Below are 13,926 nucleotides of genomic sequence, written 5' to 3' on the forward strand. Positions count from 1 at the left end.
ACACCTTGATGTTTCCCTATCACAAAAACCGATTTTAATGAAAGGTAGAAATGGTGCTGCTGAGGGTCAATGGGGATAGAAATGAAATTCAGAAAGACTATCTGTAAAATCTATAAAATCATATGGTGTGAACTTATTGAAAAGGGAAGTGGCCCCCACAAAACAACTAACAAAAACAACATAAGAACTAGGAAATTAAGCAATAAAACAGAGCTCCATAGACTATTTAATTATAGTTCTTATTCATGGTGTAGATGAACCACTGTGACCTGTTTTGATTTTTTTTTTTATAAACCCATTAAGTCATATGACATCTGCATATCTTTTTAGGGGGTGAATCTTTTACTTATTGTTTTTCTTATTTACCTTCCTTTATGTTTCTGCCAAAATTTATCAGCTGGAGTTAAATCATAAGACTTCTTGTTTTTTCTCTTTGGTCTAGCACCAGCTGGGGAATTCTCCACTCCTGAAGACTCTTCCAAATTAACTCTGTTCAAGTGGAAATCCTAGGAAAAAGTAATTCTGTTTTAAATAACAGTTTTCTGAATTTAAGAACATTGCCTACAATAAGAAAAATAACACAGATTCTTACTGCCTTTTCTACTATTTCCAAGGACAAAATACAGATCTGAAATTAAAAGACCTCCATCCAATGTTTTGTTACATAAAGGTACCTTTAATTGTTTATGTATTTTAATTTAGTAGTAGATGCATATGATTACAATTTCAAAAAACACATAAAACCGTGTTAAGGTTCTTGTGTATCCTTCTAGAAAAATATTTTTGTATATGTCAGCAAACATATCCTTTAAATTTTAAAGAATGCGATTACATTATACATACTTTGTACTTTACTTTTCTCATTTAATAATGTATCAATATTTTGAGCTCTTCCTGTATTTGAATATGCACATCTACCTCATTTTTATCATGTCTACATAGTAGACAAATATTTGGCTACATTTATTTGACCACATCTCTTGATGCTTAATTGTTTCCAGTAACAAACATAACCTTAAATGTAATTTTTAAACTCTTAGCGAGTCTTAACAGTCTGACCTGTTACTTGATGGATCGCATTTAAAAAAAAAATTACAACAGAAGCTACAATAACAATAGCACTCCCTTTCACATAAATGCTAAGAGCCAGTCATACTAATAGTTGCTAAGCTTTTCTGCGTAGACATAATTTTACTCACGTGAGGCTTCATTTTTTTTGCCCTTTCTCAAAAAACAAACATACAAAAAAACAAAACAAAAGTGAGCTATCTTTTCTATTCTTTCTCCCTCCTTCTTGCATTAGACTTGTGGGTTCCTTTATGTAATAGCAGTATTTTATGGTTCAACTCTACTCTGAAGAATAGTGAGCTAGAGATAAAATATGGATATCAATAAGCAAATGAATGATGAGCAAAAGAAATTATATGGAGAAATTATCTAGCATGACTGTGATACTATCATCTTCGTTCTAAGATATAAGTTCTTAATGATTAAACTTCTAGGTCTTAGCAAATTAACTGTACTGAATATAATTTAATTTCCTCTTGACAGGAAAAGGTCATTAATACTGAGATTGGATCCTTAGACCATACCCTGTAACTTTCTCAAATAAATCCTTTATAATAGCTTACTTCCTTGTCATTTTCCCCTATGACATAAAAAAAAAGAGTGCAAAATATATAGATGTCTAACTGCCAGTAGAGTAACAAGCCTCTTGACAAAGAAGAGTATACTATATTGTATTTCAACCTGTTAGTATTATGTCTTTCTTATGGGCTCCTTATATTATCATAGGATACACATAACATAATATAACCCTATTTAATCCCTTTTCCCATCCCATACCTTAACCTCACCTTGGCACAGCAAATCATCCACATAGGAAGAAAGTACAATAAACAGGTGTTAACAACTACATCTGAGAAGAACTTTTGTTTTTAAAAGTTATCTAACAAAACAAAGATACTGAAGAAAAGAAACATTTTTAAATAGTTAAGCTTTATTAACTAGAATTTCTAGTGAAGTACTATTTCCGTGGTGATGACACACAGCTCATTCAAAACACAAGTAACTTGTTAGCAAAATTACTGCTCTAAAAATAGGACAGCATATTATTACTAAAGTATTGATGGAATACTTAAAACACAAAATGATAAAGGAATCAAAGATGTTAAGAGTTTTGAGAAATAACATAATAGCGGCAAGAAACATTCCTATTGTTTACACTAATAGCCAGGCAAATAAGGAAAAGTAATTTCAGTCTTGAAAATTGGGAAATCAGAACATTCTGTGCTGTACTCAATCATGTTAAAGGAACTGAAGACATGGGTATAGAAGACAACAGAATTAGTTTTCACATGGTAAAGTCTAATCTATTCCCACTGATATTCACACTTTCCTGACTTAGAAAACTGGACAAGGGTGTGCCAAATCACCAGATATAAGTAAATCCCACTGGGAAAACATGGGTAAGTCTTCAGTGGTCTTGTTTTCCTTTCATGAGTTAAAGCAGACCAGGAGAGGCAGACAGAGCTAATATTAACAAAGTTACATTTGGGTAATATAGGTTAACACCTATTTATGCAGAGCTAAGATTTATATTCACATGAGAAAAAAAGCCAAGCAAAGTAAAAGTAACTTTTATTTTGGCAAGGAATTGCGCCAAATCTAATTAAGTCTCTAGATCTATCAGTTTACAGGAAATACTGGAAAAAAGAGAAATAATGTCAAATTGTACCCCACAAAGATACAATCAACCAAATGCAGAATGTCATATATCTTTAAGAAAACGAGTGCTTCTAAAATGTTTTTCTAATAACCTTTTAAAAGTATATATTAACTTGGAAATGACTTCCTTTTCTCTTCTTGAGTGGCAAGAACAAAATAAACTTTACTAAAGTCCTTATGTAATTAGTACAAATTCTGATTTAATATTTTAAATAATGAGGGTCAGTAGCAGAGGGCCAAAGGCACAAACAAAGGCACCTAAGATTCAAAAAAACAAAGGCCAACTAAAGGACAAGACACGGCAATGAAATAATGTCCACCCTTTGCCTAAAACTACTCATTGCAGTTGAACAATCAGATCCACAGCCCTTGCAACCAAGACACGACAAAAAGGAATCATGACTTTCTAATTACTAATTTTGCTTCTTATGTCCTGAGAAAAGGAAAGGGACACTGCAAAGTTTTTCATCAGAAGAGTGTATCTCCCATGTTAAAGGACAACAATCACCTTTCTGACACACAGAGAGGCTGTGTGAATTTTCACAGCAGTTTCCAGGGCCTGATATATAAATATTATCAATGTTCTGGATTTTCAGGCAAAGATATTTAATATAAAAAGCAAGCTCCAATTTCAAGTTAAACTTGAAACTCCCATCTACAACTTTTACTCCATCTTGTGGAGGTGGAGGGTATAACTATTAAGAATTTTGAAAACTCGGAAGAAACCTCAAAAAGCTGCAGTTTTAACAATCAATAAAAAATGGCTTGCTTACAATTGGTTATGATATCTCAGTTGTAGTTTTTTCACATCTAGAAAGTGTATTAAAATTAATGAACAGGATTAACTCATTGTAAGTTGTATAGGTTGTTATATCCAATTTTCTCAGAGACTATTTTCACAAGACCTAAATATTCTAATAATAATGTTACTGAGAAAAGACGGCTTAAAGGGTAATATGGAATCTGAGAACCTCGTCTAAGAAAGAAAGTTAACTAGAGATGTGCATTGCTCTATTATTTATAACAAAAAATAAAAACAACAATAACCCAAATGTCCACAGGAATCCACTATTGTAACCTCCACGCAAGCAGGGATCATGTCTCCTTTGTTTACCTTGTAGCCCAGTGACCAGCAGTGTCTGGTACAGAGGAGGCACTTAATAAATATTTGTTGAATTGAATTCCTTGGAAACACATGGTTTCCAACTTTTTATTCTGTGAAGTGAAGAAGATTAGAACAAAGCCCCCCAAACCCCTACCATATACTTTTACCGTCTTGTATTTTTAAAATAATATTTTAACTTCAAATAGTAGAAAATAAAAATTAGTATATCTCACAAGGATACAAGGTCAGTTGTAAAAACTCATTTCATATTCCTTATTATTCTCATTTCACTCTGCAATAGTAAAACCCTCAAAATCAGTATTAGCCTTGTCTAGTTTTGGGGAATGTCTGCCATAACTTATGTTTCCCAATTTCTCTTCTGACAATGGGGACTCAGCATATTCCTTTACATTGCAATTACCTGTACACACATCTTATCGCCTGCACTCAAAGCATCATGTACTTTAATTTCCCCCAGGAACTCTTCAAGTTTAGGAATTAGAAAGGATCCCGGTATCTTGATGCGCTATATGGCCTCCACACACCACTGGCAGGAATGAAGAGGTGACCCCTGATGTGTATGCTCTAAGATCCTTGCTCCCACCCAACAGGCAGGGCCCCACCAACCAAATCTAATTTGAGACTACCAAAACTATCTCATCATGCCACCCCTTTTCAGATTCCATCTCTCATTCTTACTGGATTCCTGAAACCATTCTGTCTACCCTCTGGAACTCATACTCAGTCATCAGCAAAATCTCCTATTCTGAACATCTACTCTCAACTTCCACTGAACACTTTCTTGCTCTAGTTGAACACCAACTGGCTATCCCCTGTAGCCTTCTCAGACCACAACCTTTTTTTTTTTTTTTTTACTTGTCACACATCTCAAACCACTGGACCCAGGATTGGGCTAGGTGTCGTCCTTGTTACTCCCAGACTCTTCACTTGTCCTCTTCCCTAAAACAACTCCAGCTTTGAAACTCCCATCATCAGCCTATAACCGTAATTCTTCATCAGAGACAATTTTGCCCCTCTCCACCCCATGGGAATATTTGACAATGAAGACATTTTGGTTGTCCAGAACTAAGGATTGCTACTGGTATCTAGAGGGTAGAGGTCAGGGATGCTGCTAAACATCCTACAATACACAGGACAGCCCCCTACAGCAAAGAATTATCAGGCCCAAAATGTCAATAATGCCAAGGTTGAGAAATCCTGGTCTGTAGTCATCCTGGTCACTAATGCCTCATACAGACCTGCAGGACACTCTTATCTCCACAACCAACTCTTCTCTTTCGATCATTCCCCAATAGGGAATACACAAACATGCTGTACTTTCTCTCATTTAAAAATCTTTTTTTGACTTCACGTGCCCTTGCAGCAGTCACCCCTTTTCTCAGCTCTCCTATACAGTAAAACTCTTTCAAGGTTTGTCTATATTCTCTCACCTATGCCTCTTCTTCCAATCTCTCTTATACCCACTTCAGTGTTTAACCCCTACACTACAGAAGCCACTCTTTTTTTTTTTAACATCTTTATTAGAGTATAATTGCTTTACAATGGTGTGTCAGTTTCTGCTTTATAACAAAGTGAATCAGTTATACATATACATATGTCCCCATATCTCTTCCCTCGTGCATCTCCCTCCCTCCTACTCTCCTTATCCTACCCCTCTAGGTGGTCACAAAGCACCGAGCTGATCTCACTGTGCTATGCGGCTGCTTCCCACTAGCTATCTATTTTACGTTTGGTAGTGTATATATGTCGATGCCACTCTCTCACTTTGTCCCAGCTTCCCCTTCCCCTTCCCCGTATCCTCAAGTCCATTCTCTAGTAGGTCTGCATCTTTATTCCTGTCTTGCCCCTAGGTTCTTCTGACAATCTTTTTTTTTTTTTTTTTTAGATCCCATATATACGTGCTAGTATATGGTATTTGTTTTTCTCTTTCTGACTTATTTCACTCTGGATGACAGTCTCTAGGTCCATCCACCTCACTACAAATAATTCAGTTTTGTTCCTTTTTATGGCTGAGTAATATTCCATTGTATATATGTGCCACATCTTCTTTATCCATTCATCTGTTGATGGACACTCAGGTTGCTTCCATGTCTTGGCTATTGTAAATAGAGCTGCAATGAACATTTTGGTACATGACTCTTTCTGAATTATGGTTTTCTCAGGGTATATGCCCAGTAGTGGGATTACTGGGTCATATGGTAGTTCTATTTTTAGTTTTTAAGGAACCTCCACACTGTTCTCCATAGTGGCTGTACCAATTTACATTCCCAGCAACAGTGCAAGAGGGTTCCCTTTTCTCCATACCCTCTCCAGCATTTATTGTTTGTAGATTTTTTGATGATGGCCATTCTGACTGGTGTGAGATGATATCTCATTGTAGTTTTGATTTGCATTTCTCTAATGATTAATGATGTTGGGCATTCTTTCATGTGTTTGCTGACAATCTGTATATCTTCTTTGGAGAAATCTCTATTTAGGTCTTCTGCCCATTTTTTGATTGGGTTGTTTGTTTTTTTGATATTGAGCTGCATGAGTTGCTTGTATGTTTTGGAGATTAATCCTTTGTCAGTTGCTTCATTTGCAAATATTTTCTCCCATTCTGAGGGCTGTCTTTTCATCTTGTTTATGGTTTCCTTTGCTGTGCAAAAGCTTTTAAGTTTCATTAGGTCTCATTTGTTTATTTTTGTTTTTATTTCCATTTCTCTAGGAGGTGGGTCAAAAAGGACCTTGCTGTGATTTATGTCATACAGTGTTCTGCCTATGTTTTCCTCTAAGAGTTTGATGATGCCTGGCCTTACATTTAGGTCTTTAATCCATTTTGAGTTTATTTTTGTGTATGGTGTTAGGGAGTGTTCTAATTTCATTCTTTTACATGTAGCTGTCCAGTTTTCCCAGCACCACTTATTGAAGAGGCTGTCTTTTCGCCACTGTATATTCTTGCCTCCTTTGTCAAAGATAAGGTGACCATATGTGCGTGGGTTTATCTCTGGTCTTTCTATCCTGTTCCATTGATCTGTATTTCTGTTTTTGTGCCAGTACCATACTGTCTTGATTACTGTAGCTTTGTAGTATAGTCTGAAGTCAGGGAGCCTGATTCCTCCAGCTCCATTTTTCTTTCTCAAGGTTGCTTTGGCTATTCAGGGTCTTTTGTGTTTCCATACAAATTGTGAAATTTTTTGTTCTAGTTCTGTGAAAAATGTCATTGGTAGTTTGATAGGGATTGCACTGAATCTGTAGATTGCTTTGGGGAGTAGAGTCATTTTCACAATGTTGATTCTTCCAATCCAAGAACGTGGTATATTTCTCCATCTATTTGTATCATCTTTAATTTCTTTCATCAGTGTCTTATAATTTTCTACATACAGGTCTTTTGTCTCCTTCGGTAGGTTTATTCCTAGATATTTTATTCCTTTTGGTGCTATGTTAATGGGAGTGTTTTCTTAATTTCACTTTCCGATTTTTCATCATTAGTGTGTAGGAATGCAAGAGATTTCTGTGCATTAATTTTGTATCCTGCTACTTTACCAAATTCATTGATTAGCTCTAGCAGTTGTCTGGTAGCATCTTTAGGATTCTCTATGTATAGTATCATGTCATCTACAAACAGTGACAGCTTTACTTCTTCTTTTCTAATTTGGATTCCTTTTATTTCTTTTTCTTCTCTGACTGCTGTGGCTAAAACTTCCAAAACTATGTTGAATAATAGTGGTGAGAGTGGGCAACCTTGTCTTGTTCCTGATCTTAGTGGAAATGGTTTCAGCTTTTCACCATTGAGGACGATGTTGGCTGTGCGTTTGTCACATATGGCCTTTATTATGTTGAGGAAAGTTCCCTCTATGCCAACTTTCTGGAGGGTTTTTTACCATAAATAGGTGTTGAATTTTGTCAAAAGCTTTCTCTGCATCGATTGAGATGATCATATAGTTTTTCTCCTTCAATTTGTTAATATAGTGTATCACATTGATTGATTTGCGTATATTGAAGAATCCTTGCATTCCTGGGATAAACCCCACTTGATCACAGTGTATGATCCTTTTAATGTGCTGTTGGATTCTGTTTGCTAGTATTTTGTTGAGGATTTTTGCATCTACGTTCATCAGTGATATTGGCCTGTAGTTTTCTTTCTTTGTGACATCTTTGTCTGGTTTTGGTATCAGAGTGATCAGAAGCCACTCTTACCAAATTCACTAATAACCCTGACACTGCCACATGCAATGGTGACTTCTTAGTCCTCAGCATTTGTACAAGTTAATTTCTGTCTCCTGTTTGAAACATTTAATTCACTGGCTTCCAAAACAACACAGACCTAGTTCTCATACCTCACTGGCTGCTACTTCCTATATTATATTGCTCATTCCTACTCACCACGCCAATATCTAAATGCTGAAATGCCTCAGAGATCAGTTCTCAGACCTCTTCTCTCTTCTATCTATACTCACTCCCTTGGTGATCTCATCTTACCTCTTGGCTTTAAATGCCATCTATATATGAACTACTTCTAAATTTATTTCTCTAGACTAGATGTTTCTCCTTAACTCCAGGCTCATATATCTAACTATCTAATGATATCTACACTTGAATATCTTAATGGGCATCTCACATTTAACATGTCCAAAACTCAACCTCTGATCTTCCTCCGAAAACTGCTTCTCCCACGTCTTTCCCATCTCAATAAAGAACATCTGTCCATTTGCAAAGGCCAAAACTTTGGAGTCATCTTTGGCTCCTCTCTCTTACATCTCACATCCAATTCATCGGTCAATCCTATACTCTACATTCAATAGATTATCACAACCCTCACCATTTCCATCTTGGTGTAAAACACCATCATCTCTTGCTAAGATAACTGCAACTCCTAACTGGTCTCCTTGACTCTTCCTATGCCCCCAAAGAGTCTTTTTCAATATAGTAGCTAGGATGATACTCTTAAAATGTGTATCAGATGTCATTCCTTTACTCAAAACTATGTGAGGCTCTCTGCTTCCCTCAAATTAAAATCAATATCCTTACAGTGGCCTTTAATGTCCTATGCTACATTGCATCCCGTGTTCTATTTAACTTCATCTCCTGCTACTTTTCCCTGCCTTACTTGCTCTGGCCACTTTGGCTGCCTTGCCATCTTTTAAACATATCAGGCATCCTTCTGCCTGGAATGCTATTCTCCCAAATAGCTACATAATTCACTACCTTCTCTCCATTAGATCTTTCCTCAAATGTCTCTTTTTCAGCGAGGTCTTCCCAATTTTAAAACTGCAATCCTGGGGGCAGCTTCAAGATGGCAGAAGAGTAAGACGCGGAGATCACCTTCCTACCCACAGATACATCAGAAATACATCTACAGGTGGAACTGCTCCTATAAAACACCTACTGAACGCTGGCGGAAGACCTCAGACCTCCCAAAAGGCAAGAAAATCCCCATGTACCTGGGTAGGGCAAAAGAAAAAAGAAAAAACAGAGACAAAGAATAGGGACGGGACCTGCACCAGAGGGAGGGAGCTGTTGGGGAGGAAAGGTTTCCACACACTAGGAAGGCCCTTTGCAGGCAGAGACTGTGGGTGGCGGAGGGGGGAAGCTTTGGAGCCATGGAGGAGAGCGCAGCAACAGGGGTGCAGAGGGCAAAGCGGAGAGGTTCCCGCACAGAGAATCGGTGCTGACCAGCACTCACCAGCCCGAGAGGCTTGTCTGCTCACCCGCCTGGGTGAGGCGGGGCTGGGAGCTGAGGCTCCGGCTTCAGAGGTCAGATCCCAGGGAGAGGACTGGGGTTGGCTGCGTGAACACAGCCTGAAGGGGGCTGGTGCACCACGGCTAGCCGGGAAGGAGTCCAGGAAAAGGTCTGGAACGGCCGAAGAGGGAAGAGACTTTTCCTTACCTCTTTGTTTCCTGGTGCGCGAGGAGAGGGGATTCAGAGCGCCGCCTAAACGAGCTCCAGAGATGGGCGCGAGCCGTGGCTATCAGCACAGACCCCAGAGATGGGCATGAGATGCTAAGGCTGCTGCTGCCGCCACCAAGAAGCCTGTGTGCAAGCACAGGTCACTATCCACACCGCCCCTCTCAGGAGCCTGTGCAGCCCGCCACTGCCAGGGTCACGTGATCCAGGGACAACTTCCCCAGGAGAACACACAGCGCACCTCAGGCTGGTGCAACGTCCTGCCAGCCTCTGCCGCCGCAGGCTCGCCCCGCATCCATACCCCTCCCACCCCCTGGCCTGAGTGAGCCAGAGCCCCTGAATCAGCTGCTCCTTTAACCCCGTCCTGTCTGAGCACAGAACAGATGCCCTCAGGCAACCTACACGCAGAGGTGGGGCCAAATCCAAAGCTGAACCCCAGGAGCTGTGCGAACAAAGAAGAGAAAGGGAAATCTCTCCCAGCAGCCTCAGGAGCAGAGGATTAAATCTCCACAATCAACGAGATGTATCCTGCATCTGTGGAATACCTGAATAGACAACGAATCATCCCAAATTGAGGAGGTGGACTTTGGGAGCAAAGATATATTATTTTATCCCCTTTTTCTCTTTTTGTGAGTGTGTATGTGTATGCTTCTGTGTGTGACTTTGTCTGTATAGCTCTGCTTTCACCATTTGTCCTAGGGTTCTGTCTGTCCATTTTTTTGTCTTTTAAAAATTTTTTTAATTAAAAAAATTTTTTTTCGTAATAATTATTTTTTATTCTTTATTTTAATAACTTTATTTTATTTTACTTTACTTTATTTTATTTTATCCTCTTTCTCTCTTTCTTTCTATTTTTTCTCCCTTTTATTCTGAGCCGTGTTGATGAAAAGCTCTTGGTGCTGCAGTCAGGAGTCAGTGCTGTGCCTCTGAGGTGGGAGAGCCAACTTCAGGACACTGGTCCACACGAGACCTCCCAGCTCCACATAATATGAAACGGCAAAAATCTCCCAGAGATCTCCATCTCAACGCCAAGACCCAGCTTCACTCAACGATCAGCAAACTACAGTGCTGGACACCCTATGCCAAACAACTAGCAAGATAGGAACACAGCCCCATCCACTAGCAGAGAGGCTGCCTAAAATCATAATAAGGCCACAGACACCCCAAAACACACCACCAGACGTGGACCTGCCCACCAGAAAGACAAGATCCAGCCTCATCCACCAGAACACAGGCACTAGTCTCCTCCACCAGGAAGCCTACACAACCCACTGAACCAACCTTAGCCACTGGGGACAGACACCAAAAACAACAGGAACTACGAACCTGCAGCCTGCGAAAAGGAGACCCCAAACAAAGTAAGTTAAGCAAAATGAGAAGACAGAAAAACACACTGTAGATGAAGGAGCAAAGTAAAACCCCACCAGACCTAATAAACGAAGAGGAAATAGGCAGTCTACCTGAAAAAGAATTCAGAAAAATCATAGTAAAGATGATCCAAAATCTTGGAAATAGAATAGACAAAATAGAAGAAACGTTTAACAAGGACCTAGAAGAACTAAACAGCAAACAAACAATGATGAACAACACAATAAATGAAATTAAAAATACTCTAGACGGGATCAATAGCGGAATAACTGAGGGAGAAGAATGGATAAGTGACCTGGAAGATAAAATAGTGGAAATAACTACTGCAGAGCAGAATAAAGAAAAAAGAATGAAAAGAACTGAGGACAGTCTCAGAGACCTCTGGGACAACATTAAACGCACCAACATTCGAATTATAGGGGTCCCAGAAGAAGAAGAGAAAAAGAAAGGGACTGAGAAAATATTTGAAGAGATTATAGGTGAAAATTTCCCTAATATGGGAAAGGAAATAGTTAATCAAGTCCAGGAAGCACAGAGAGTCCCATACAGGATAAATCCAAGGAGAAACACGCCAAGACACATATTAATCAAACTATCAAAAATTAAATACGAAGAAAAATTATTAAAAGCAGCAAGGGGAAAACAGCAAATAACATGCAAGGGAATCCCCATAAGGGTAACAGCTGATCTTTCAGCAGAAACTCTGCAAGCCAGAAGGGAGTGGCAGAACACATTTAAAGTGATGAAGGAGAAAAACCTACAACCAAGATTACTCTACCCAGCAAGGATCTCATTCAGATTCGATGGAGAAATTAAAACCTGTACAGACAAACAAAAGCTGAGAGAGTTCAGCACCACCAAACCAGCTTTACAACAAATGCTAAAGGAACTTCTCTAGGCAGGAAACACAAGAGAAGGAAAAGACCAACAATAACAAACCCAAAACAATTAAGAAAATGGGAATAGGAACATACATATCGATAATTACCTTAAATGTAAATGGATTAAATGCTCCCATCAGAAGACACAGACTCGCTGAATGGATACAAAAACAAGACCCGTATATATGCTGTCTACAAGAGACCCACTTCAGACCTAGGGACACATACAGACTGAAAGTGAGGGGATGGAAAAAGATATTCCATGCAAATGGAAATCAAAAGAAAGCTGGAGGAGCAATTCTCATATCAGACAAAATAGACTTTAAAATAAAGACTATGACAAGAGACAAAGAAGGACACTACATAATGATCAAGGGATCGATCCAAGAAGAAGATATAACAATTGTAAATATTTATGCACCCACCATAGGAGCACCTCAATACATATGGCAAATGCTAACAGCCATAAGAGGGGAAATCGACAGTAACACAGTCATAGTAGGGGACTTTAACACCCCACTTTCACCAATGGACAGATCATCCAAAATGAAAATAAATAAGGAAACACAAGCTTTAAATGATACATTAAACAAGATGGACTTAATTGATATTTATAGGACATTCCACCCAAAAACAACAGAATACACATTCTTCTCAAGTGCTCATGGAATATTCTCCAGCATAGATCATATCATGGGTCACAAATCAAGCCTTGGTAAATTTAAGAAAACTGAAATCATATCAAGTACCTTTTCCGACCACAACGCTATGAGACTAGATATCAATTACAGGAAAAGATCTGTAAAAAATACAAACACATGGAGGCTAAACAATACACTACTTAATAACCAAGTGATCACTGAAGAAATCAAAGAGGAAATCAAAAAATACCTAGAAACAAATGACAATGGAGACACAACGACCCAAAACCTATGGGATGCAGGAAAAGCAGTGCTAAGAGGGAAGTTTATGGCAATACAAGCCTACCTTAAGAAACAGGAAACATCTCAAATAAACAACCTAACCTTGCACCTAAAGCAATTAGAGAAAGAAGAACAAATAAACCCCAAAGTTAGCAGAAAGAAAGAAATCATAAAGATCAGATCAGAAATAAATGAAAAAGAAAGGAAGGAAACGATAGCAAAGATCAATAAAATTAAAAGCTGGTTCTTTGAGAAGATAAACAAAATTGATAAACCATTAGCCAGACTCATCAAGAAAAAAAGGGAGAAGACTCAAATCAATAGAATTAGAAATGAAAAAGGAGAAGTAACAACTGACACTGCAGAAATACAAAGGATTATGAGAGATTACTACAAGCAACTCTATGCCAATAATATGGACAACCTGGAAGAAATGGACAATTTCTTAGAAATGCACAACCTGCGGAGACTGAACCAGGAAGAAAGAGAAAATATGAACAGACCAATCACAAGCACTGAAATTGAAACTGTGATGAGAAATCTTCCAACAAACAAAAGCCCAGGACCAGATGGCTTCACAGGAGAATTCTATCAAACATTTAGAGAAGAGCTAACACCTATCCTTCTCAAACTCTTCCAAAATACAGCAGAGGGAGGAACACTCCCAAACTCATTCTACGAGGCCACCATCACCCTGATACCAAAACCAGACAAAGATGTCACAAAGAAAGAAAACTACAGGCCAATATCACTGATGAACATAGATGCAAAAATCCTCAGCAAAATACTAGCAAACAGAATCCAACAGCACATTACAAGGATCATACACCATGATCAAGTGGGGTTTATTCCAGGAATGCAAGGATTCTTCAATATACGCAAATCAATCAATGTGATACACCATATTAACAAATTGAAGGAGAAAAACCATATGATCATCTCTATCGATGCAGAGGAAGCTTTCGACAAAATTCAGCACCCATTTATGATAAAAACCCTCCAGAAAGTAGGCAT

The 13,926-nt window shown here is 38.4% G+C and overlaps 1 protein-coding gene across 6 annotated transcripts in view; it reads right to left on the reverse strand.

Annotated features, from left to right (window-relative positions):
• The window catches only part of SCFD1 (sec1 family domain containing 1), a 138,724-nt gene that overhangs the window by 83,820 nt on the left and 40,978 nt on the right, over nucleotides 1-13,926 (reverse strand). For all 6 annotated transcript variants that reach the window (XR_014242310.1, XR_014242311.1, XR_014242312.1 and 3 more), the window contains exon 11: nucleotides 367-506. Coding sequence is in view for 2 of the 6 variants with exons in the window: in XM_082384117.1 (XP_082240243.1) it covers nucleotides 367-506 (140 nt within the window). In the remaining 4 variants the exon portion in view is untranslated. The remainder of the gene's footprint in view (nucleotides 1-366; nucleotides 507-13,926) is intronic.

This window comes from Balaenoptera borealis (genome assembly GCF_965194805.1).
Source record: "Balaenoptera borealis genome assembly, chromosome: 3".
Lineage (NCBI taxonomy): Eukaryota > Metazoa > Chordata > Mammalia > Artiodactyla > Balaenopteridae > Balaenoptera > Balaenoptera borealis.